Raw genomic sequence first — 25,738 nt, 5'->3', positions numbered from 1 at the left:
GGCACCCCAGGGTGGCACCCCACAGGCCGGCGCGGCCAGCAAGGGGGGCGCGCCACCCTGGTGTGTGGATCCCCCTTTGCCCCACTTTAGCATCTCTTCCTCCCAAACTCTTCTCTCTCCCGAAAAAAATCGACACCAGCTTCCTCTCACTCGCGTTTTTGCTCAAGAGCTCAGGATTTTTCGATCTCTTTGCTCAGCCCAGATTTCTGTCTGAAATTTGGCATATTTGCTCTCCGGTATGTGACTCCTCCGATTATCCAAGTAGAATTTTGTTTGGTTGAGTATATCTTGAATATTTTGATGCTGTAGGTAACATGTTTAGTGAGCTTACATGCATGTTCTAAGTTGTATAAACTAGTTTTCATGCATGATTAGTACCCTAGCAAGTTCCTATAGTAGTTCCCCTCGATTATATGTCACCAAATTAAATTTTATATTGTTTGTTGAAAAATTTCAGAAAAGGAAGATGGATAATTTCAACTTTGGAGAAGTGTTTCAGAGAGAGACAACCAGCACCGGAAGGCCCTCTAGGACCGCCACCCGATTCAGGCGATCCTACAATGAGGATGTCATTGCGCCAAGCTTCGCGCCCGAAGAAGACAATGGGGCTCCTAATGCTTCATCTTTCCCATGTTATGATTTTCTGAGTAATGCAGGGTTGTTGGATGATTTCTTCACCCTCGTCAACAGGGCGGGCCTAGCCGCCTACGTGGGAGATGAAAGGGAGCAATACTACGTGCTCACCAAAATCTTTGTTGAGAGCTTCAAGTTCCACAACAAGCACTATGGCCCAACAGTTGCATTCAAGATTTATGGTGATCCCATTACTATGACATTGGAAGAATTTTGTGTTGCATTGGATATTTCCCCTGTAGGTACATCAAGGAGGATTGAGGATAACCCCCGGGTCTTGTTGGAGCTCTATCGAGGGATCGCCAATGATGATTGTCACACCATTCAGCGTGGCAAGATATGAAACATCCAACTCCCCGCCATTAAGTATTTTGCCTATTACATTGCTACTAGCATTCTTGGTAGGGAGAACACTAGCAATATTTCTAGCTACCATCTTGCTTTCTTAATTGCTGCACTTACTGGAGGGACACCTTATCATCTAGGTTCTCTTATTGCTCGCCGCTTGTCTAACAGGGGGCCTATTTTTGGAGGAACCATTGCATCGCGCATTTTAGCACATTTAAGACTTCCTCTTGATTCTAATGACGTGCCATTAACTCCTAGGAGGCTTGATATTGCTGCTATGAAGAGCCATCATTTTGTTACCGCTGATTCCACTCCAGATAATTTGGTCTATAGAATGTTGTTTGCTGACGGGGATGAGAAGGAAATTCCTTTGCCCCAACCAGATTTGTTCAGTATTGACAGGGAACCATGGTCGCGCTCTAAGGAGGAGGTGGAGGAAAAGATGAAGATACAAGACTTCCACCAGCAACATGACTCCGAGGACGCCGAGCCCTCCTACGACTACACCGTCACGTATCCGGGTGCTTCTTCTAGCACATACCCGGAATATGATCCATCTTCGTCGTACTACGGAGATGCTACTTCATGGGCACGATGGGATTGAACTCCACTTAGGCCAAAAGCCTAAGCTTGGGGGAAGGTATACCGGCATCACTCATTCTTTGCATATTATGGTTGCTGGATACTTGTATATACTTGTTTAGTTTGTTTGAGTGGTTTTCTAATGAGAGGGAGATGATATTTGGGGAAGTGCTGCCTGAAAATAGATTCTGGGCTGTTACCGAAAATATTCTCAAAAATAGCCAGAAAGGTATTTTGCGAAGCCAATTTTTGTGCTTGTTCCCCAGGTTGTTATCTAACTTTCATTAGGTGAACACTTTTCGATTTGAGCAGTGGAAGAATTTCTTAAAAATTGAGTACTGTACTGCTGTCAAGTTTGACGAATTTCTGCTGCTTTGTGTTTATGTGACTTTCCTAGTTTGCCATTTCTTGTTTTTGCTTTGTTTCTTTCCTAAAACCCAAAAAGACCAGAAAAAAATTCTGTTGTTTCTCTTCACCACTTGTTTATTTTGGTTTCTTGCATTTAGTTTGCTTTATTTGCTATCGTTGGTTTGCTATAAGAAAATCCAAAAAGATTTTGCTTTGTTTGCTTGTTTCCTTTTGTTCTTGTTTCCAATTCGAAAACTCCAAAAATATTTGCTGTTCTTCTTTGGTTTGTAAAGTTCATTATGAGTTCAATGGTCTTTGGTGGCTGGAGCGTGGTTTTCATTTCATATTATCCAAGCTACACAAGTGAAAGGCAATAATGACGATCTACGCCAATTGGATTGTGGTGAGAGGCTGGTATGAACTCTATTTGTTTTAATTTTTGTACATATACTCATCCATATGAGCATGCTTAGTTGGTTCATGTGAGGTATATGTCATTTAAGAAAATCTAGTAGTTCATGATCTCTCATGTTTAGCTCCAATTTATTAATATGAGTAGCATGTCATGGATGTTTGCTTGCATTGTTTTATTCATAAGTAGGTATGCCATTGTGGTATCCTCCTCTGAATAATTCATTTATATCGACTTGGCACATGCTCGCGCATGCATATGACTGAAGAAAAGTTAATTAAGCCTCGATGATTTACATTGCTTCAGAGTTCTTGTATCACTTTTATGCCTCCGTTAATTTATTTTGCCGCAAGCATGATTATGACAGTTACTGCTCTCTTGATTTGTCGCTCCCCAGTCTATTGCTAGCCTTCACTTGTACTGAGCGGGAACGCTGCTCGTGCTTCCAAACACCTGAAAACCAAGTTGTTCCAAAGTGTCCACCATAAATACCTATGCATGGCATTTCAAACCATTCAAAGTAAATTCTCATGCGCTACCTTTAAAACCTTCAAAATGCCTCTCAATTTGTGTTAATGTTTCATAGCTCATGAGGAAGTATGTGGTGTTTAACTTTCAACCTTGTCATTTACTCTTGACGGACTTTCATTATGGACTAGTGGCACATCCGCTTATCCGATAATTTTGCAAAAAGAGCTGGCAATGGGATTCCCAGTCCCAAATTAATTAACCTAAATAGACACTCCTCCATGGTATGTGATTGTTGGACGGCACCCGAAGGATTCGGTTAGCCATGGCTTGTGTAAGCAAAGGTTGGGGGAGTGTCATCATAATAAAACTAGAATAAAAAGGCACTCCTTCAGGGTATGAGATTGTTGGCAGGCACCCGAGGATTCGGTTAGCCATGGTTTGTGAAAGAAAGGTTGGAAGGAGTGCCACATAAACATAAAAATAATTCATGGGAGCCGCTCTTGGAAGTCCGGTTGGCGAGTTAGTTGGTGTACCCATTACCATTCGTTGACAACAACAAACACCTCTCAAAATAATTTTACTTCTGTTTTAGAAATGAAAAGCCCTAGCGCATGTTAATCCCTGCTTCCCTCTGCGAAGGGTCAATCTTTTACTTTTATGTTGTGTCTCCATTCTTTCTTTGAGCACTATCTTGAGAGCACAACTGTCATTCTTAGTACAATATGCTTGTCTCAAAATATGATTGATTGTGGTATAACTTTGATGCTTTTATCTTTGACAATCACTACTTCTAGTCTTTCTATGAACTTCAGAGGTGCCTGAGCATTTATGTTTTGCTGATCAAATATGGGCAAGTGAGATACCACTTTATCATACTCTTTTATGAACATTGCAATCCTGCTTATAGACATGATTCATGATGCTTATTATTAATTGTTGGTACCTCTCCATGATTGACATAGCTGTTAGATGATCTTATTTGCATGCATCTCCTTATGAACTGCCTAAGTGTTAGCCATATTATGAGAATATATACATCATATGAACAAATGTGTTCGTGAAAGTTCTTTTATCGCTCAGTTGTTAACTGAATTGCTTGAGGACAAGCAATAAGCTAAGCTTGGGGGGAGTTGATACGTCCAAAACATATCTACTTTCCCGAACACTTTTGCTATTGTTTTGCCTCTAATTTGTGTATTTTGGATGCAACTAACACGGACTAACGCTGTTTTCAGCAGAACTGTTCTGGTGTCTCGTTTTTGTGCAGAAATCCAACTTTCAGGAAAATTCTCGGAATTTATGCAGAAGGTCCTATTTTCTCAGAATATTGGCGGAGCCAGTAGGGCAAGCCAGGTGGGGGCCCGAGGGCCCCACACACTAGGCCGGCGCGGCCCAGGAGGGGCCCGCGCGGCCCTAGTGTGTGGCGGCCTCGGCCGGCCCCGACGCCCTCCTTCGGACTACTTATTGCCTTCGACCTAAAAACGCACGGGAAGAAGTCGAAGTTGCCAGAAACCCTCCAGAACGCCGCCACATCGCGAAACTCCGTCTCGGGAGCCAGAAGTCTCCATTCTGGCACTCCGCCGGGACGGGGTATTGGAGGAGATCATCGCCATCATCACCACCGACGCCTCTCCATCAACCAGCCATGTTTCCCCCATCCATGTGTGAGTAATTCCCCCGCTGTAGGCCGAAGGGGATGGTAGGGATTGGATGATATTGGTCATGTAATAGCATAAGATTGTTAGGGCATAGTGCCTAGTGTCCGTAATTGGTACTTTGATGATATTGTTGCAACTTGTTATGCTTAATGCTTGTCACTAGGGCCCGAGTGCCATGATCTCAGATCTGAACATGTTATTGTTTCATCATGATATTCATTGTTTTATGATCTTACCTGCAAGTTGTATACACATGTCGCTGTCCGGAACCCGAGGCCCCGAAGTGACAGAAATTGGGACAACCGGAGGGGATGGTAGTGATGTGAGGATCACATGTGTTCACGGAGTGTTAATGCTTTGCTCCGGTACTCTATTAAAAGGAGTACCTTAATATCCAGTAGATTCCCTTGAGGCCCGGCTGCCACCGGCTGGTAGGACAAAAGATGTTGTGCAAGTTTCTCATTACGAGCACGTACGACTATATATGGAACACACGCCTATTGATTACTTTGTACTTGGACACCGTTTTATTATTATCTGCAAATGCCCTGCTTTGATTGTTACATGAGTTTCTCTCATCCATGCAACGCCCGTTACCCGTCCCCGTGCCTACAGTATTTTAATCCTGCTGTTTACTATAATTACTACTGCTGTCTTTGTTACTCGTCGCTTTGTTATTTCACTACTGCTACTGCTATAAAACTGTTACTACTGATAAACTCTTGCGAGCAAGTCTGTTTCCAGGTGCAGCTGAATTGACAACTCCGCTGTTAAGGCTTTCAAGTATTCTTTGTCTCCCCTTGTGTCGAATCAATAAATTGGGATTTACTTCCAGCGAAGACTGCTGCGATCCCCTATACTTGTGGGTTATCACGCCTCGACAAGGAATAATACCGTGTAGTACTCTCCATCCAAAGATTTTAATTTTACTAGGGACTTCGAGATTCCAAAGTTTCTTCCAGACAGGGTTGCTTGCACTCTGAGTAATATTTTGATTCCTCTCTTTTCTACCAAAACGATAATCCCATTGACGGTAATAAGCTGACCTGACAGTGAAGAGCCCGTTTTTGTTATAGTGCCATGCTACTAGGTCTTCCCGCTCAGGAGTCAGCGGAATTTGTAGGATCCTATGCGCATCAATTGGCCAAAAAATTGAATCAATCAACTCCGCGTCCCACTGTCCATCAATAGGGTTTATCAGATCATTAACATGTTGTACCTGGCTGTGTCCTTTTGGTGTCATAACCTTCAAATTGTGGCTTGAAGGTATCCAAGAATCTACCCAAATATTAATCTGGGTACCATCTCCAACTCTCCAAATATAACCTTTCTTAAAACATTCCACTCCTGCCATAATGCTTTGCCAAGTAAAGGAGCTCCCACTTTTCAATTTTGCATTCAATAATCGGCCATCAGGGAAGTACTTTGCTCTCAAGACTCTTGCACACAGAGACTCTGGTTCACTAAGCAACCTCCAAACCTGTTTAGCCAACATTGATAAATTAAAACAATGTAAGTCTCGAAAACCCATGCCTCCACTATCTTTTGGTATACAAAGTTTCCACCACGCTTTCCAATGCATATGTTTTTGCTCTTCCTCATCACCCCACCAGAATTGAGAGATGGCGCCAGATATTCCTTTACATATGTTTTTCGGAACTTTGAAAACCATCATAGCAAAAACTGGTATAGCTTGAGCAATAGCTTTTATTAGAATTTCCTTTCCCCCCAAACTCATCATTTTCTCCTTCCATCCACTGATTCTTGCAATAACTCGATCAACCAAATGTCGAAAACATTCACTTTTATCCATACCTATCATAGCCGGCAAACCAAGATATTTGTCATTCAACGATTCAGTCATAATATTTAAAACCTGACATACCTCAGCCCGCTCTTCAACCACAGTATTAGCACTGAAGAAAATACTTGATTTGTCTTCGCTTATCTTTTGGCCCGAACTGAGACAATATCTATCCAAAATCTCCTTCAATTTCAGCGCATTATTCCTATCAGCCCGCATCAGAATTAAGGAATCATCCGCAAACAACAAGTGAGAGACCATTGGTGCATCTCTACAAACTCGAACTCCTTCTATTTCCCCTCTTAATTCAGCGCCTTTTAGCATGCAAGATAACCCTTCCGCAACCAGCAGAAACAGAAAAGGAGATAGGGGGTCCCCTTGCCGTATACCCCTGGTTGGCACAAACGCATCCGTCTCCATCTAGTTAAATCTAACATTGTAGTTAACTGAGAGTAAGCTCCTTCCTCTGCTCCACCTCCACTAGTCCGAGGTAGAGCTCTTTTCTTCGCGTCTGGGTAACTTCTGGCCATTGGTTCATCTCCACCGTGCGATCTGGATTAGACGGAGGATATGCAGGGTTAAGTTTCACTGTGACATCCGGACTCGCCAAATCCCCTCATCCCATCCGCCAACACCACTCTCTGCCAGGCGCCGACCCAACCTGGATTCAGCGCCGCCGTTCCTACTCTCAGCCTTGTCCTGCAGCCCCCTTCCCTGGATCACTCTCTGATACGGCCTGAGCGCACAGCGTCCGCTCGCGAGGCCATGCCGCTGCGGCGTGGTGCGCCTCTCTGCAGGGGGCGGCCGTCACCAGGCAGCCTCTGCGCTGGAGGCGGCCGCCACGGCTCCGCGCCGGCGCGCTCGGATCTCCTTCGCCGGGCCTGCTTCTTACGGCCCGCGGACAAGAACGGAGGAGCAATCAGGTTAGCTCCCCATAATGCTCATTCTTGCCACACTCACGGCGGCGTATTCTTTGATTCTTGCAAAGCCCAAGTTCACGGTATTTTCATATTGCTCGAAAAATATGTGCTTGATGGCAAACTTGCCCTCTGCCTCCAGTTAAAAACTTACTAGTATAATTTAGAAGTTTCGAAAAATATGTGCTTGATGGCAAACTTGCCGTTTGGCTCCACCGCTCCAGCCTAAAACTTCCTGCAATGTAGCACAAGTTTAGAGATTTGGGTGGTTTTTGCTGAACTGCCACATTGACTATGTGTTTAATTTCTCTAGTAGTGCCTTAGGATTCAGGGTTGGCTTCTTACCTGCAAATCACCACTGACATAAGCCTAATGTCTTGCACTTGATGTCTTAGGCCCCCTTCTTTTGGGCTTATGCTTATGGAGAATCAGGCTTATGAAAATCGGTGGGGATAAGCCACGGTGGGAAGAAGCTCCTAAAAACTATCAACTCCCTTCTTTTGGGCTTATGAGGTTTTGGGTCATGAGATATGAGATGTCTATATTGACCCTTCACATAGATAAGTGAAGAAACATTACGCTCTGATGGAATGGGAGTTAGCTGATACGGTGAGAAACTAAATATTTTGGCATTCTGAATGCAGCAATTTACTACCCTGAAAATTCACGTGGACTAACCCCAACCAGAATTCAGATCTACCAGAGATATTACATTGTTGAATCTTAATACACAACTGAAATGCAGAAGAAGAAATCCCCAGATAATGATAAATGGCACTATGATAGATTGCCATTACCTGGAGGCACACGACGCACCTAGACTAATCGATCGATCTCGCAGCCTGGTACTCAGCAAAAGGTGCAATCTCATTTTGGAGCTAATCATGAGTTCTAGTACATCTGAATTCTGGTTGGGGTTAATATCTCCCGTTGACCTGATAGGAAATAGAGAGAACTAATCCATTATCTCGAGCTCTAGTGGGTCAGCGCGGAAGGCACTCGTTGCTCCTGTGTGAGGGACCGGCGTCGAACTCCTGTGCACGTGAGCAGCGGCCGGTCGAGCTCCAGTCGGCCTAGCGGCAGGGACCCGAGGCGGCGGGCAGGAGGACGCAGGGGCCAGGGAGACGACGAGTCAGGCAGGAGGACACGGGGAAACAAGTAGGCGAGGTCGGGCGGTTGCAGATTCGGTGGCGGCGGCCCTAGACCGGGGGATTCAGCAGCGACGCTTGAGGGCGAGCCCTAGGGGTGCACACCCTGACGGGGGAGACGGGCCAGGACAGCCAAAACATAAGGTACATCAGAGAAAACGTTTCGGCCCTGCTGTGGCACTTCGGTGGTAATTTAAATGAAAAGTAGGGCATTCTCACTTACCTGTTCGGTGTTACTGTTGAGAAGCTCGGGAAGCTGCCCTCCTGACGCTTCTCCAGGCCGCGAAAATTACACTAGGATGCCAGATTGCGGTGGGGAAAAACCTAACATAAGCAAGCACTTCTTTTGGGCTTATCCAGTGGGGAACCTATAAGCAGCCCTAGAAGCCCAAAAGAAGGGGGCCTTAGTTTGGACAACAAAGGTAGAAAGAACAGGGCAAATGAAACATGAGAAGGTGACATTGCCATCCTGAGCAGAGGATTTAGGATTGCCCTCTGACCTACAACTCTAATGTGTCAACTGAAGCTTTCATTAAAAACATATGACAATGGATGTATCAATATTTGAAAAAGATGATACAACGAATATGTAGGAGCATGACATTGAAGGTGATATTGCTCCCTCCACCCCTTAATAGTATAACATGTTGTTACAGCCAATTAAAACCTACTCCCTCCATTCCTTGATACAGTGCATATAGTTTTTTGAGGAAAATCCGAAATATAGGGGTGTATTCGTTTTTTTGTCAATTATATCACTCCACCGATCAGCTCCCACTCACTAAGTATGGAACAAAATCCCTACAAATAAGGAGATGAATAGTTTTGAATCCACCCACCGCTATATAGCATGCATGCCTCAGTTAATCCCTTAGATTTAAGAATGCATATTCATTTTCTTTCTTAACAGATTGTATAGCATCAATGCATGGCTGATTGGCACCCCCTCTCTCTGGCACGTTTCTTAGCAGATCGTGATCGGTACCGCGCCTCTCTCTCTCTCACGCCAGCCTTTGTAGTCCCCTTCCATGTACAGCGGGAACACCAACTCCCCTTCCATGCCCAATCAGAAGGCAAACTCGGCGATCTCCCATGGACAGGGAAGACACTAAGCCGGCAACCTCCTTTCCCACTGCCAAAGAGGAGATTAAGATGGTGCCATGCGTGTTGTGTCTTCAATTGCCTGGAACAAATATCAACTTCCCACATTGATCTAGAAATATGCTATCGAATAAGTGATTCTGGGTGTGGCGAGATTCGTGCTCTGTTCGAGCCACACTCGGATGGATCTTCAGTGAACAGCTATATATAGAGATGAAGAAGAACATGGGAATGACTTGGAGACGTATCTAAAGGTCCGAGAGTTTGTGCACACAAATAACGGAAGCATGTAGGAGTTGATCAGATGATCCAGTAGCATGAATAAATTTATTTACCCCTTGCCGTGTACTCCTTTCGATTAGCTGATCCTTGAGCATTAATAAATTTATTTAATCTTTGTAGTGTACTCCTTTCGATCAGTTTGTCCATTAGCATATACGAGAACTCCTTTCATTCAGTTTACCATGAGCATGTATGAGTAGTACTAGTTGCAAAAAATGATACATGAGCATGTAGGAGTAGGATTACTAGCCCAAGTCCACGGTATTTTCCTATTACTCGAAAAATATGTGCTTGCTGGCAAACTTTCTATTTGGCTCCACCGCTCCAGCCTAAAACTTACTGCAATTTAGCACAAGTTTCGAGATTTGGGTTGTTGTTGTTGAACTGCCACATTGCTATGTGTTTAATTTCTCTAGTAGTGATGGGGGATTTAGGGTTGACTTCTTACTACCTCCGTTAGGGATTATAAAGCCAGCGCAGATTTCTAGGTTGCCAATTTAACCAACATAACATGAATTTTACAATACAAAAATTATTTCACTAGAAAGTAGAACAACAACAACAACAATAAAGCCTTTATTCCCAAACAAGTTGGGGTAGGCTAGAGGTGAAACCCATAAGATCTCGTAACCAACTCATGGTCCTGGCACATGGATAGCAAGCTTCCACGCGGCTCTTTCCATGGCTAGTTCTTTGGTGATACTCCAGTCCTTCAGATCTCTCTTTACTGACTCCTCCCATGTCAAGTTTGGTCTACCCTGTCCTCTCTTGACATTATCAGCACGCTTTAGCCGTCCACTATGTACCGGAGCTTCTGGCCTGCGCTGAATATGCCCAAACCATCTTAGACGATGTTGGACAAGCTTCTCTGCAATCGGAGGAGTCTTTTACTAGAAAGTAGAACGTCTAAACTTTTTAATGATATATGTTTTGTAGTATATATCTTTTATTAGATTAGTTAAATTTACAACCTAGAGATACATGGATGGAGGCCTTATAATCCCTAACGGAGGGAGTACCTGCAAATCCCCACTGCCATAAGCCTTTTTTTGAGGGAGCCCACTGCCATAAGCCTAATGTCTTGCACTTGATGTCTTAGTAAGGACAACAAAGATAGAACGAACAGGTCGAATGAAATATGGGAAAGAATGTCACATTGCCATCCTGAGCAGAGGATTTAGGATTGCCCTCTTACCTACAACTTGCCACTCTCATAAACCTAATGTGCCAACAGAAGCTTTCGTTAAAAACATATGACAATGGATGTATCAATATTTCAAAAAAGATGATACAACCAATATGTCAAATGGAGCATGACATTGAATGTGATATTGCTCCCTCCACCCCGTAATAGTATAACATGTTATTACAGCCAATTAGAACCTACTCCCCTGATTCCTGGATACAGTGCATATAGTTTTTTGAGGGAAAAAAATCCAAAATGTGGGGTTGTATTTCGTTTGTTGTCAATTATATCACTCCACCGATCCGCTCCCACTCACTAAGTATGGAACAAAATCCCTACAAATAAGGAGATGAATAATTTTGAATCCAGCCACCGCTATATAGCATGCATGCCTCAGTTAATCCCTTAGATTTAGGAACAAATATTCATTTTCTTTCTTAACAGATTGTATAGCATCCATGCATGGCTGATTGGCCCCCCCGCCCTCCCTCTCATACGTTTCTTAGCAGATCATGCTCGATACTGCGTCTCCCTCTCACACCAGCCTTTCTAATCCCCTTCCATGTACAACGGGAACACCAACTCATCTTCCATGCCCAATGCGAAGCCAAACTCGGCGATCTCCCTACCCATGGACAAGGAAGACACCACGTCGACAACATCCTTTCCCATTGTCAAGGAGGAGATCAAGCTGGTGCCATGCGTGTTGTGTCTTCAATTGCCCGGAACAAATATCAACTTCTCACATTGATCCAGAGAGATGTTATCGACTAAGTGTTTTTGGGCGCGGCGAGATGCGCACTCTGTTTGAGCCACACTCAGATGGATCTTCTGTGAACAACTATACATATAGCGATGAAGAAGACCATGGCAGTGACTTGGAGACGTATCTAAAAGATCCGTGAGTTTGCGCAGACAATGAACGGAAACATGTAGGAGTTAATCAGATGATCTAGTAGCATGAATAAATTTATTTACCCCTTGCTGTGTACTCCTTTCGGTCAGCTGATCCTTGAGCATTAATAAATTTATTTAATCTCTGTAGTGTACTCCGTTCGATCAGTTTGTCCATTAGAATATACGAGTACTCCTTTCGACCAGTTTACCATGAGCATGTACGAGTAGTACTAGTTGCCAAAAATGATACATGAGCATGTAGGAGTAGGATTAATAGTTGCAAAAAGTTAAACTCACGGCTCACATCAAGTCGCTTGTCTAGAAATTTCAGAGGTCAAGACTGGAATAAACCATAGGAGTTGGATAGAAAACATTAAGAGTTCAAACCATACTCTATAGGCCTAATCTGATTACATAACACTTACCATCCGACAAGAATTCAATGGCATCGCTAACACTACTAGCAGCACATTCTAATGCCACGGGGTGCACACCGAGCATCTATACCGTAGCCTTGTGCATGTGCGGAACTTTGTAACAGTTCCCTTCCCAGCTGCATTAGCACTTCGCCCATAAATGCATGCAGAGTGAGGAAGATTCTGTTGCTGCACTCGGCTGGGTACTCTGCGAATGCCTGCTGCACCTTCAACACAATGTCTTAAATAGAACATGCAGAAATTGTCAAAATTAGCACAGCAAATAGTCAAAAATCACGTGTTGATGTAATCAGCGTAACACCCGCGGATTTGATATATTAGGGCGGGTGTGAGAGAGGTGGGTAGTTTAGTATGATAAAATAAATATTATATGCCTCAACAAAATAATAGAGGGGATAAAGGCTTCATTGTAGCACAACCTACATAGTTTGGAAAAATGCATGCTTGCAGCATTTCCTTTCTTGGTCAGATGGATGCAAAGTATAGCATGCTCATTTATAATCTGGAAACAAGTAGCTGTTATGACATTGCTCTATTGTCCATAAGAACATATGATTTTGGTTGGTAGATATAATTTTTGGAATATGTAATGCAGATGCAGTGTGAGTGGTAGACACTTGTTCTTTGGTGAATCTATGTATAGTTAGTTTATTTTGTACTGTGTAATTACTAATTAGACCATTTTATATCATGGAAATAAGAACAGTGGAAGTACACATTTATGTTGATGGAAGCATATGGGCAACTGCCTTAGCCTACCCCAACCTGCTTGGGAAAAAGTCTTTGATGTTGTTTCTGTAGTATGGGCAATTGCCTGCAGAATTAGATACAGACAAGAATACAACATTGTATATATTCGATGTTTTCGAGATTTTGAGTACACTACCTCAGTGAAGCTTAGAAACCACAATTTGATATATCTACTTTGTATAGTTACCGGATGACAAACTCAAGATGGAGGCCTGTGTTTGCCTTGGAGACAGGTGGATCACCTAACACTGATGGTGAAGACTTTGAAGAGGACAGTGGTTTTCTTGGCAGGACAAGGCTTGGCAGATTAGTCCAAGCTGCTGGAAGGCAACTACTTGAAAAGCTGAACTCTGCCAGAAGCAACTCTCCCACAAAGATATTCCTCGTGCTCCTTGGGTTCTACACCGCCAATGCCTTGGCAACAATCCTAGGGCAGACTGGTGACTGGGATGTTCTTGTTGCTGGCGTTGTAGTGGCTGCTATTGAAGGGATTGGCATGCTTATGTACAAAAAGCCGGTTAAAAAGCCTCCCGGACGATTTCAGTCGCTGATTTCAATGGTAAACTTCTGGAAAGCTGGTGTATGTCTGGGCCTTTTCGTGGATGCTTTCAAGCTGGGAAGCTGAGTTCCCTGGAACTACCTTTTCATGTTTACCTCTCAGTATTGCAATCGATTCGTCGAGCCCATGTTAACGTGAAGATTTAACACCACACATGGTCGTGTGCGGATGGATCAAATTTTGGTCTTGCAGTTGGCTCAAGTGTTTGGCTCATCGAGATGTTCCGGCACAGACATTTTTTCTGCGGAGGTGTTGTTCCTGTTGAGGGCCAGTAAACATACCACTGTGCTGTGAGCATCGTCAGCCTCGGGAGTGTACATATATGGTGTTGTGGTCATTTTAGAATCTGATGTTGTAATGGAATTCTTAGCCTGATGTTCATTTTTGTGCCGTAGGGAAATAATGAAGGCTGCATATTAAGGCTGGTTCTTTCTTTTCCTTTTTGTTTGGACATAAGCTGGCCTTTTCTTGGGCTATGCAATTCGATTTGCATTTCCTGCTTACTATTTTTACCTTCAATGTAATTATTTTTTTATTTTATGTCTAAGGAATAGTCAAGGTTAGAAGAAGTTTTTGTATGTGCAATCAACGGTCTTTTGGTCCAAGAATGTGGTCATGTTTTCTCTCAAACGGTTGGAAGCTCATATATTCAAGCGAAGCTTATACTATGTCTATGGTTTATTTTTCTCAAGATTTCCAAATGCAAATATGCATGGATTGTTCGAATTTCGAATGCTTGGCGGTCCATAATCTTTTTGTTTGGCACCATGAAAACAGAAGATGTCAGCAGCATCTAGAGCTCGCAGAAACAACAACCTGTCAGCAGCCAAGCCATCGTCCTTCTATCCATCCGTTTCTCTTCCACCTCTCCCTCAGCAGCAGCGGATGATGAGACCTCCTCCCTCGCCGCTCCAGCGCTGCTGCTCGCCTCCTTCCGGCACGGCTCCCCACCTCCTCCTCTACTCCTCGCCGGCTCCTCCCGCCGCCGCGTGCCGCCTCCCTCCCTCCGCGGCCGCCGTCGCGCGCTCTGTCTCGGTGTCCACCACCGTCGTCGAGGCCGCCGCCGACTCGGGCTCCGCGATTCCTCGTCGCCGCCTCGTCCTCCTCCGGCACGGGGACAGCGCGGTTGGTGAACGCTTCACAAAAGGTAAGTATATCCGACTGGGCAGAATCGTTAATCTCTCGCTCTCTTGTAGGTCCGTGTAGCTTCTTTGACGAATTTCCCGTCCCAGGACTTCGTTCTCTGGGTGCTCGAGCTCCGACAGTAGTGGGGGTGTCAGTTAACTTACACTGGATAACAGCATTAGTGACTCTGCTTGTAATTCCTGTACTTCGGAAGATTGATGTGCAGTCGTTCGATCACAGTTGCAGTTCTGGTAGAATGCTGAGGGTATTATTCAAACTATTGATGACATAGCCACATAGGGTCAACCTGCTTGCTATTTTTCTTGCGCACCTAGTTAGGATGTCTCACGTTGCTGTTGCACTTTTGACTAGCGATGAAATGCCGTGGTAGTTCAAAGAGGCAATTCTTGTAGCTGTAGAAATGCACGAACTATTTGGACTTACTCAACATCAACGCTGTTGTACTTGAGTTTAAATCTCAGGTTGAAGTAAGAATATGTGGCTTCCTAGTTTTGTTGGATGCCGAGCTAGAAATGAAGAATCGAGTATGAAGAGCATTAAGTAAGGTACAATGTGAACAAAATGTGTTCTTGGGTTTTTAGGCTACAAGCATCACTCAGCGTTTTTGATGTGGGGTTTATATGCTATTTCGTCCATTTTAATCAGTAATGTAATTTAGCTCTTCTCTTCAGTATTGGCGCTATATTGCCTTACTCTGATGCAGCTGCATTGCTTCAAGAAACCTAGAGTTCTTCTTTGTGGTCTCTGGCCTTTTGCATTTCTTTTTTTCGAATACAGCACCTTACATTGCCCTTATTTTCAGATCATGACAGACCACTAAGCAAAGCTGGGAGAGCTGATGCAATAAGTGTTTCTGATAAATTTCGTCAAATGGGATGGATACCCGAGCTTATCCTATGCAGGTACATCCTTATCTTATAAAGAATATGTATACATAGGTTAGGGTTTAAACAATAGCAGTAGAATGTACAATAAATTAAAGCTTCAAAGTGCAATTTGGTTGCGCTCTATTTATTACTAATTCCACGGACAGATTGATCTAGCAGCTTTAGAAAACCAAGGACCCGTTTGAATGCTTGAATTTCGCATTAAACAGTTCATTATAATTGGAATAGAGAAGTTTCTGGGCTTTACATGGGTCTTAAATTATGCACTGAAGCCACAATTGTAAGTGGTGTTTTACTGTGATTCACTTAGATGAGCAATCTCTAATGAAAAATATTCAACTGGTTTCCTTTTTAGTTCCATCTTTTTTTATTGGAATGAATATAAAAGACTACTTTCTATTACTACATTCATATTTTTGTCCTGCTCACAAGATACTTAGCTACTCCCTCCTCCCCATAATAAAACATGTTATTACAACCAATATACAAGTTAATTGATTGTAATAATATCTTATATTATGGGACGGGAGGAGTATTTGAGAGATGAGTAGAGGTTTTCATTGGAATACTAACTATTTAACCTATATGTCTACGAAAGATGGTTAAATCACCTGCTTTGATGTACTAACATGTCATTCATATTTTTATAAACCGTTTGTCAACACAGTGATGCAACTCGAACAAAGGAAACTCTTCAGATCATGCAAGAGCATGTTGAAGGATTGTCTCAAGCACTAGTGCATTTTATCCCAAGTTTCTATTCCATTGCTGCAATGGATGGTCAAACTGCCGAGCATTTGCAAAAGGCAATTTGTGAATATTCAACTGATGAGATACTAACAGTAATGTGAGTCTGCTATTATTTGTTCTTCAACATGCTATGTTCTGCAATATATGCTTAAACTACAGTCATTTCCTTGTAAGCACATGCGCTTGATATATCTCATTGCTAGGCCCATTTTGACGCTTTTGTAGAATAAAAATTCAGGTGTATGGGTCATAATAAAGGATGGGAAGAAGCAGCCTCTATGTTTTCTGGCGATTCAGTTGTCCTCAAGACATGCAATGCTGCATTGCTAGAAGCTGCTGGGAAATCATGGGTTGAGGTTAGTATTGTTCTGATGACTGAACATAAATATCCTTTCCTTTACCCCTTGCCTACCATGGCTGTGGTTGCCAACAATACCAATCTGAAAACTGATTGTGCAAGTGGTTATTTAACTCTAATTACTTACATTAGATTGACGCTCAATGATTTCTAGCTAATGTAGAATTATAAAAGATGCAACCAGTTTTAGCTAGGGATTTTTTGTTAGGCGGATCCTCTAACTGTGTAGTACTTGCTCATAAGTCATGTGAAAAGCACACAGTAAGGACAATTTTGAAAGCCATGTATAACTAACATTTACAACTGCGCAAAATAAGAAGATCTTTCAGCAGTACAAAGAATAGGTCAACATCCTTAAGTTTTTTCTTCAAAAGAATATATGCTCATGTTCCATGGAAACTTCAAGCCCCCATATACTGGACTGAAGGGAAATTACCATGTAACAAGACAAAATGCTCAGACGGTGTTATTTATTTGTCATATTTTAGACATAACTACCTCTTCCACAATTAATTGGTTTCATAATGAAATAATAATCTTGTTGGGCAGAAATTTTACTGAATTTTTATTGTCATGATATGCAGGCTTTTTCGCAGGCTGGCCTTGGGGGGTGGAAGCTTCATGGCATTGTAAAGCCATAAGCCATAATAAATTGTAGCTAGAGCTTGATGCAATTTTTGTAGCATTTTTGTTCTTTTTTTTTGCCTCACTTAGCTACGATTAAATGTTACTGAGAATATTGACGTGGATAGATAGACGAGATCAATGCACTTCCCTACACAAATAAGGCTCGTAAAATATAGGCCAAAACATGATCATGATGGATGTCAATTATCTAGAAACTAAGTTTGTGCAGCTGTTAGATTTATGAGTTTTTGTAAAGTTTGTGCAGGTTCTTTTTAGATACATGGAAATGGAATCTGCCTTCTTTTTTTGTTTGCTGCATGCAGCCTACCATGTGCAGTCCAATTGGTGAATATCACAAAATTAATCGAAACTCCTAGTTCCTAGTTCCTACTAGCATCTCTAAGCACCCATGTAACTAGATGTGAGTTGTTATGTGGAACATAATCTTTTCCCATAAATTAAGTACAAATTCATACTAATGTATCTAGTATTTAATATATTTTAGCAAAAGCTAGGTACCCAATAAGAGCATTTTAATGGTACACTGCTTGTTCTCTCTTAGATGTTTTAATACTACATTTGGTGCCTGATTTTTTCTATGAGAAACACTCATTTTTTTTCAAGGGTCATGGAGAGACGTATCTATTTCATAGAAGAAAGGCCAGAAGGCCAAGGTACAACACATTTGAGGCACATACGCAAACAAAACGCAACTCGACGCTACCTCGGAAAGGCAGCACACACCCACTACGAGACTACTCGCGGCATCTCCACTTATCCATTGGCGCGAGAACGCTTATGAACAGCCCAGCCAATTTCCACAGCTTGGCCTCGTCGGAGATACTCGAAATTACCGCCACCTTGGAGGGTGCCACGCCTTCGAAAACTACGTCATTCTAGTGATGCCATAGATACCAACATATGAGGGTCACACCTGTCTAGAAATATCGATCTGCACCCGAGCCTCCACGCTTCTCCTCCAACCAGCAGACAAGCCTGGTGTCAGCTGGTTGTGGCATCCAGTGTGGCTTGCCCCACCAGCGCATGCAGGTTGCCCAAACCTCACGTGTCAGCACGCACCCCACCATTAGGTGATCCAATGATTCCCCAACCTGGTCACGGAACAGGCACGTCGTCGGGTGAGGAAGGCCACGCCTGCTTGTCTGTTGGCTGTCCAACATCTCTTTCTTGCCTCAAGCCGAAGGAACACCCTATAGTTTGGCGGAGCCCTCGAACGCCATATCTGTAAGGCATGAGGCATTTTCATCCTAGCGCCAAACAAAACTGAACACACAGAGTATGAGTAGTCTTTCTCCCAACCCCATCTAAAGGCATCCTCCACACCCTCATGAAGGGCAACATCTACCAGCCGGTGTGCCACCTCGAAAAGTTCCCTGATTGCAGGCACGCCTAAGTCAGGCGGAAGATCATCCAACCAACCCCTAGCCAGACCCTTACGGACTCTACGTTGTCTGACAACGCGCTTTGGGACCGCCGCCGTTAAGTTTGGTGCTATGCCAACCAACTGTCCCTCAGGGAGCCACCGATCCGTCCAAAATAAGGTGGATGCCCCGTCACCCATCACGGAGTAGGTTGCCCCTTCGAAAAGCTGCCTCACCATTTGTGGCACTTGGATGTTCAGCTCCTTCTACGGTTTAGAGTCATCAACTCGCTGAAGCCACAACCATCTGGCCCTCAGAGCTACGATCATCATCCGGAGGTTAGGGATACCAAGACCCCCTCCCCATTCTTTTGGGACGCGGACTTTGAGAAACACTCATTTCGTCTGGATGGAAATCGATCTTTGAAGGGAGAAGCTGAAGCCTATGTGTTTGGTTCGCTGCATTTGGATAGGACTATGCAACACTGGTGTTTATTTGGTTGGTAACCTCTTATATGCAATCAAACTTAAACAAAGACTGCAATTAATAATACACCCAGAATGCAATTTAAAATACATATTTAAGCATCAGCTGTAGGAAACCCACAAACTTAAGTACTAGGAAAATATGTTTTGGCTAAACTTTGTGAGTAACAACAATTCACACCCACACATATACTTGCTAAGGATGGGGATGGATACTTAGAGCAATACCATACCCTGATACCCATACCTGGTGGGTACAAAATAATAACCATACCCTTACCCATGTGTATGAGACTTTACGTGTGCACCCATACCTGGTGGGTGCCCTTACTCACTGGATACTCATTGGGTAGACCAATGATACATTTAGTTCACAATCTGGTTGGTACTGTCACGCCGTCGTGTTTTCTTACTCTCCACTTGCCCACTCTCTTCATGTCGCGCACTTACTTGCCGCTGACCTGCCAGGTTGAAGAAATAGAGAAACGACTTGATCTAAAGCGGAGATATGAGAGGGCGGTAGCACTGGCTCCACACATTGTGGTAGTGGCACATGACGGGGAGCACTGGTAGATCGAGACTGAGGGAGGGTGCACATGCCAGGTCAAAACGGGTAGGGTTTGGGTATCCCATAGGCACTGTCCATGCCTATCCACGACTTAATCGGTAAAGTATGGATACTGCATATAAGTACCAAAAGAATGTGACCATACCCTTCTTATATGGTTATGGTTACCCGCGGTACCCGCATCCACGGGTAAAATTGCAATTCTTATTAGTCATGTGTATACTATTAATAATTGACAAGACAATGCAGAGAAGACAAAATACACAGATTATAGAGTGGCGAAGGACGGACAAAATTTGAGGTAGGACAAACTAAAAAATGATGCAAATACCAAAATAGTCGTAAGACATGAACGCCATATATGATTCTGACGAAATAAAGTAGTACGATAAAAACAAAGACATATTTGGTATACGTAGAACCCAAAAAACATAACAATAATGCCACCTCAATGCCAAAGCTTTACTTTTTTTTGTAAAAAGAATAATTTTATAGATTAAGACTTTAAATATCCATCGTGAGCAACTAGTTCTTAATGATCTTTGTCGCCAAGAAACCCTTCCAATTCACTATCTTAATGAGGTGATAATGTCTTTGATGAAATCATAATGTGTCTTTCAAATATCAAGAAATCTCTAAATTTTCAATTCTACACTTTGAATAATGAATATCACAAATTTATCCTGCATATACTAACATTCATGATAAATCTTTATAATAGAAATACACTAAGATTCATGATAAATCTCTACAATAGAAATTTAGAATATGAGTCTATATTTCCAGTTTGAAGTTGATTTTACACAATGTTCACTAAAACAATCATAACTTTCTCAACACGACTACTCAAAATATTCAGAAAAAACATGTGCAATCTAAATGTATTCACCAAAAATTAAGTTAGGGCGGCTGCCCTGCCTTGTCCTAAGGGGAGCTTCGCCCAAATTGCACGTATAACTGTAGGTACAATTAGCTCGAAAATACGTGACTAAAGGCTCGTATAGTGAAGAAAAATCGCATGTTTCTAATTAAAAGATCATCTTTTGAAGAAGTGTGCAGTGAAAAGCATGCAACAACTGATCAAGCGTACTAGTACTGTCTAGGCAGGCTTGATCTGCATCCTTATCCTCATGACGTCATCGATAGAGCTGCTGCTTTGCTCACGCCCATGGTTTGGCGCCAGATGCAGCAACTTGTCTGATAGCCACCCTGCTCCCAGAGCCCGGCCACTTGGCGGTCCAATGTTCTCCCGCTTGGGCATATAAAGCGCCATGAAATCGACTGAGCGAGCTAGGTACAAGGAACCAACTAAGCAAAGAGGAATGCTCCTGTCTATTACCACTTTTACTTTTACTCTCTCTGTTTATAAAAATGGTGGCCACCATTATTCACAGCAGAGTTTCGTTTTATTAATTTTGATGTGTAGATCGTATCCAAACCTGAATTTGGTGGATGTCGTAACCATATAGTACGTATTGTTCCTGCTGATCTACCTTGTTGTTTTTGAACTATCAGGGATGTGAAATTTCATTTATAATAAACAGTCATTTGATTGGTTTTAGACAGCTTATATCATGTGTACCACACGATCATTTCTAATAAACAGCCAGACTACATTTTCCCCCTTTCCACCACTGATTTCTGTGATAGTCAAACGTTTGGGTCCTCGCGTGAATTACAACCACGGTTTTAAAAATATGAACTTATTTGTACTCATATACTCCCTCTATTCTAGTTTATGAGTCTCATACATTTCGTCATAAGTCACACTTTTTAATACCTAAAAAAGTTTGCAAAAATGATATCCATATCTACGATACCAAATAAATACAATGTGAAAACATATATAGAAGATCGATGTGTCTATTAATATTGGTTTGGTATTGTAGATGTTGATTTTGTTGTTGTTGCTATAACTTGGTTGAACATACGAAAGTTTGGCTTAGCCAAAACAAATAAGACCTAGATATCGGGAAGGAGCGAGTAGGACAATATATTTATATCAAAATAATCAATAAATATATGCCAACAATAAACCTTTACATCTAATCTCGATCGGGAGCTGCGGTGCTCCCTACACAGCTACTTCTTGGAGGCATTGTCTAGGATTTCCACCCTTGTCCGCTGTCCAATGTTGCTTGGAGACTAGTTGATTGGATACAGGGTGGTGCCCCCCGATCCCCTCACGAGGCAGTCGTGTAGCAACGAGACGATGACAATGCAAATTTGGTGTGTGATACTCCTCTGCCAAGGTCGGACCTACCTTTCGCGTGGTGTTCTCTGACTGGTAGTTTGGTCGATACGTTCTTGGTGTGGTTGTGGTCGAGATCTTTTGCATTGTTAGCTTGCTACGATGAAGTCGGAGTGACCCTCTCGGTGAGAGGTGAGGACGATGACGTTGTGCTCGTGGGAATGTGTGGCCCATGTATTGTGTGTTCGAATTCAGGTCTTGCTATGCCGTTGTGGCCCAGAGCTCCTCTTGCTTTGGCAGCAATAATTTGTGCCGAGAACCAACCATAGGTTGAGTGGCTAGCATAGCTAGTTGTACTTTCAGTCCAGCTGAAATGAGCATCATGTTCAGTATCATGTGTCTCTCACAAATAAGATTTTTTTCCAGACGAGATGACCTCGGCCGATGTGGTGTGATGGTGTGCAAGTTTCTACATTGTACTTGGTTTTCCTTTTTTTTTTAAGTAGAATCATTGACAAGTAGCCTCATCCAAAGCAGTGCACAAATATATTGACTAGTAGAGTTGAAAATATAAATATCTTGAGTAGTGATCACTCAATTCTGGACAGAACGCACAGGTAGCATCCCATACGTGGTACAGACATGGTACCAACTTGTGCCACTTGAACACAAAATTTCGTTACTGCATGCTGCAGCCAGGGCTGGTTCAATGGCTCCGGCTTTCCTTGAATCTAATCCCTATCTCCAGTTGCTGAATTGCTCCCTTGGTTTACTACCGTGCTCGATGCTGCTTGTCCACTTGTTGCATGTTGTTCCAGATACTTGTACCAAGCAAGAGGCTGGGACTAAATTAGGCAACACATCGTTTTCAGGCAGTTACCCGAGCATATTTTTATCGCTGGATTCTCGGAGATATACAATAATAGCTAGAAAGGTGCAGAATGCATGTCAAGATGAAAGAAAGAAAAAAAGATAGGTGCAGAATATGCGAGGTGTGCTGCTTTTTGTTGACAATTTGCACAACTACAACCCTTGTTAATAAGCAAAGGTTTTGCTAAATCTTAGGCGACTAGATTTTCTTAAGTCTTGGTTACTCGAGAAAAGTGCATCCACGCTTAAGAGAAATGTGCAACTCACATCCAAGTGCACTTTTATGAAAAGAGTTGCAATTTTATAAAAAGTGCAACTGTGTGGCAGAAAAATGTGACTAAGCCAAGTTATAATTTTCTCTAAACTGAATTTGCATTTTCCTCGGGTGACAGAGACTTAAAGAAAATCTCAGTCAAGCGAGATTTAGACAAACCCAATAAACCACTTTCTTGCACCAGGTGTTGGTACAGTGACCAACGTTTTGGATACCGGTTCAAAAAATTCTCAAGAGGGGACAGATATCTCCGGTAACCGGTTAAATATCGCACACGATTCTCAAACAAAATTTGAATTTTAAACTAAAAAATATCTATTTTTTTAAATAAGGTTTGAAGGAGAAGGAAGTGGAACATTCGGACAAATGAATTGGGGCATGGGGTTATAGTGGAGAGAGAACACATACGGTTTAGTTTGGACTAACGAATCAATCTAAATTCAAACCAAATTCAAATGAAATGATATTTTTTGGTCGATAAGTTCATTTACCGGCGGGGGCTGAGAATTCCGGTTACCGGCCGGTAACCACGGTATTTCATCCGGTAACCAAATCCCTGACAGTGACAAGGTCAACTCTTGTGTAAGAAACCACATTTCTCAACCTATTGTTAAGGATTTTTTTATTCACGGAATTTTCAAAATGCCGAATCGCAAAATGTCTTGTCATTCGAATCCTACATGATTTTCATTTGTTTGATTATATCACAGGAAAAACAGATAACTTTCAGCGAGATATAATGCAAGTGGCTGTTCAGATTTTTTGATCTTATGAACCAAACAAACCGAATAGTATAAAATTTTCCAAGGAATTCAGTCCTGCAAAATTCTAATTCAAATATCTTGAATCAAGAGATGCCCTATTCTCTTTGCTGAATACTAATAAGAATGCTGATGTTGCAACCACGCGCCAACAGGGTCAACTTGATGCCTCTTTCAAGTGCACACGTAGCACATTTCAGCTCTTTATAGATAGAGCCCGCCGATGTGCTCAACAAAGAATACACGGACACACAGTCACTCTTTGCCGCCTGGACAGATTCATCACTTGTTAACACAATCAGAAGCTGCGACCTGAAACAGCAAAGTAATCCTCACCACCTGATAGCCAAGACACCGTGATGTGCGGAGCGGAGGTCATCCCAAACGGCCATGGTCGCCCCGGCCAAGACCCGTCTCCGGGGAAGAGGAAAATGCGCGGTAGCAGGCTCGCGGATGAGGATTTTGAAGCCTGGGAGGCCGAGTTCCAGGAGTTCATGGCCGCCGCCGACGACGAGGAGGACATTGAGCCGTTCTTGCCAGGTCTGCTTGTACAGCACTGCTGCTGCAACTCTCCCGCACGAGCACGAGAATTTTCAGCTCAGTTTATGATGTGTGTATGCAGGTGTCCCGGCGGAGTCCTGCAAGCCGGAGCACCGTTCGCCGGTCATTGCGAAGCCAAAGCGGCGTAGGGTGAGTCCTAGCCACCCGTACCGCGGCATCCGGCAGCGAGCATGGGGGAGGTGGTCGGCGGAGATCCGTGACCCCACCAAGGGCGTCCGCGTCTGGATCGGCACCTTCGACACCGCCGCGGACGCTGCGCACGCCTACGACGCCGAGGCGCTGCGCATCCACGGCACGAAGGCCAGGACCAACTTCCCTGCTGGCACGGCGGCGCCGGCACCGGCGCCGCGCAGTCAACTTCCTGGGATGTCTCCTTGCAGAGCCGTCTGCGGCAGGGACAACGTAGCCCGTGCGCCGGAGAGTGCCTCGACGTCGTCGTCGTCCGAGGTCTGCAGCAACGCCCCGGCGCGCATACTGTTGGAGTGCTGCTCGGACGACGTGATGGAGAGCCTCCTCGCCGGCTCCGACATGGCAGGCACCATCGACTTGTGGAGCGTCCGTTTGTCAACCTAATAATTCATGAAATAACGGGACCTGGTAAGCGGATTCTAGTAGCATACGTTGCAATTACATACAGACAACGTTTGTTGCTGCTTTCTTATTCGTTTTTGTTTGTGTGTTAACAAGGGAAGGGACAGTTTGGTTTGATGCTTGTATAATTCCACAGATCGATCTGTTCAAATCCGACGAATTGTACGGTTCAGAAACTCTGCGCTTTCAGAGGTGTGTGTACCGTAGAATTCAGCAACTTGTGCCACTTTGTGCTTTACTTTCGAATTTTGATCCCATTCTTTTTGGAGAATGCTTGATGTGTGTGCCTGCAAAGTATTGTGTGCGGTTGAACCAGCCAAGAACTCAAGATCCTAGATGGATGTGAAACAAACAAAGAGTGTTATGATACCAATATATGCCTTCAGGCTTGACAATTTAGATGTTGTTCTACATCCTTTTGTAATAATAAGTCGACCTCTGTTTTCCAGAGGATTAAAAATACTAGTACTTGATGAAAACGGAGAACCCACTACTGAGACGAGGAACATAGTGTAGTGGAACATATATAGTGTAGTGCTCCATAATCGTTGAGCACCTCGGGTACATCAAGAATGATTAGTGAGGGTTAGGGTTAAGGTTGGAGTAGTCATCGAGTACGCTTGAAGCTATGTATGAAATTGAACTATGATTGTAAGGTGTACTGTATTGCAAATCTTGGGTGAACAACATTTTTAACACTTACATTACAAGTTTTCCATTTCTATTGTGGAAGGTGAAATTCCAAACAGCGAAA

At 43.2% G+C, this 25,738-nt stretch overlaps 3 protein-coding genes across 4 annotated transcripts; all 3 read left to right on the top strand.

The window, feature by feature from the left end:
- Window positions 1-6,868: 6,868 nt before the first annotated feature.
- LOC127300570 (ycf20-like protein) lies at window positions 6,869-14,036 on the top strand. The gene is made up of 2 exons (XM_051330700.2): window positions 6,869-7,179; window positions 13,158-14,036. Exons 1-2 carry the CDS (start codon window positions 7,022-7,024, stop codon window positions 13,597-13,599), a joined length of 600 nt encoding a protein of 199 aa, XP_051186660.1. The 5' UTR covers window positions 6,869-7,021; the 3' UTR covers window positions 13,600-14,036.
- A 262-nt stretch (window positions 14,037-14,298) lies between these two features.
- LOC127300569 (uncharacterized protein At3g52155, chloroplastic) lies at window positions 14,299-17,542 on the top strand. Of its 2 annotated transcripts, XM_051330698.1 has the most exons (5): window positions 14,299-14,680; window positions 15,482-15,581; window positions 16,234-16,413; window positions 16,555-16,672; window positions 17,259-17,542. In XM_051330698.1, the coding sequence occupies exons 1-5, from the start codon at window positions 14,314-14,316 to the stop codon at window positions 17,313-17,315; spliced, it is 822 nt and encodes a 273-aa protein (XP_051186658.1). In that variant the 5' UTR covers window positions 14,299-14,313; the 3' UTR covers window positions 17,316-17,542. The 2 variants fall into 2 exon arrangements, with proteins under 2 accessions (XP_051186658.1, XP_051186659.1); XM_051330699.2 differs by lacking the exon at window positions 17,259-17,542 and having other exon boundaries at window positions 16,542-16,673.
- A 6,521-nt stretch (window positions 17,543-24,063) lies between these two features.
- On the top strand, window positions 24,064-25,278 carry LOC127300567 (ethylene-responsive transcription factor ERF073-like). Its single transcript, XM_051330697.2, has 2 exons — window positions 24,064-24,372; window positions 24,455-25,278. Exons 1-2 carry the CDS (start codon window positions 24,192-24,194, stop codon window positions 24,964-24,966), a joined length of 693 nt encoding a protein of 230 aa, XP_051186657.1. The 5' UTR covers window positions 24,064-24,191; the 3' UTR covers window positions 24,967-25,278.
- Window positions 25,279-25,738: the final 460 nt, after the last annotated feature.

Source organism: Lolium perenne, chromosome 5 (genome assembly GCF_019359855.2).
Source record: "Lolium perenne isolate Kyuss_39 chromosome 5, Kyuss_2.0, whole genome shotgun sequence".
Lineage (NCBI taxonomy): Eukaryota > Viridiplantae > Streptophyta > Magnoliopsida > Poales > Poaceae > Lolium > Lolium perenne.
This window is presented reverse-complemented; position numbering and strand designations above follow the sequence as displayed.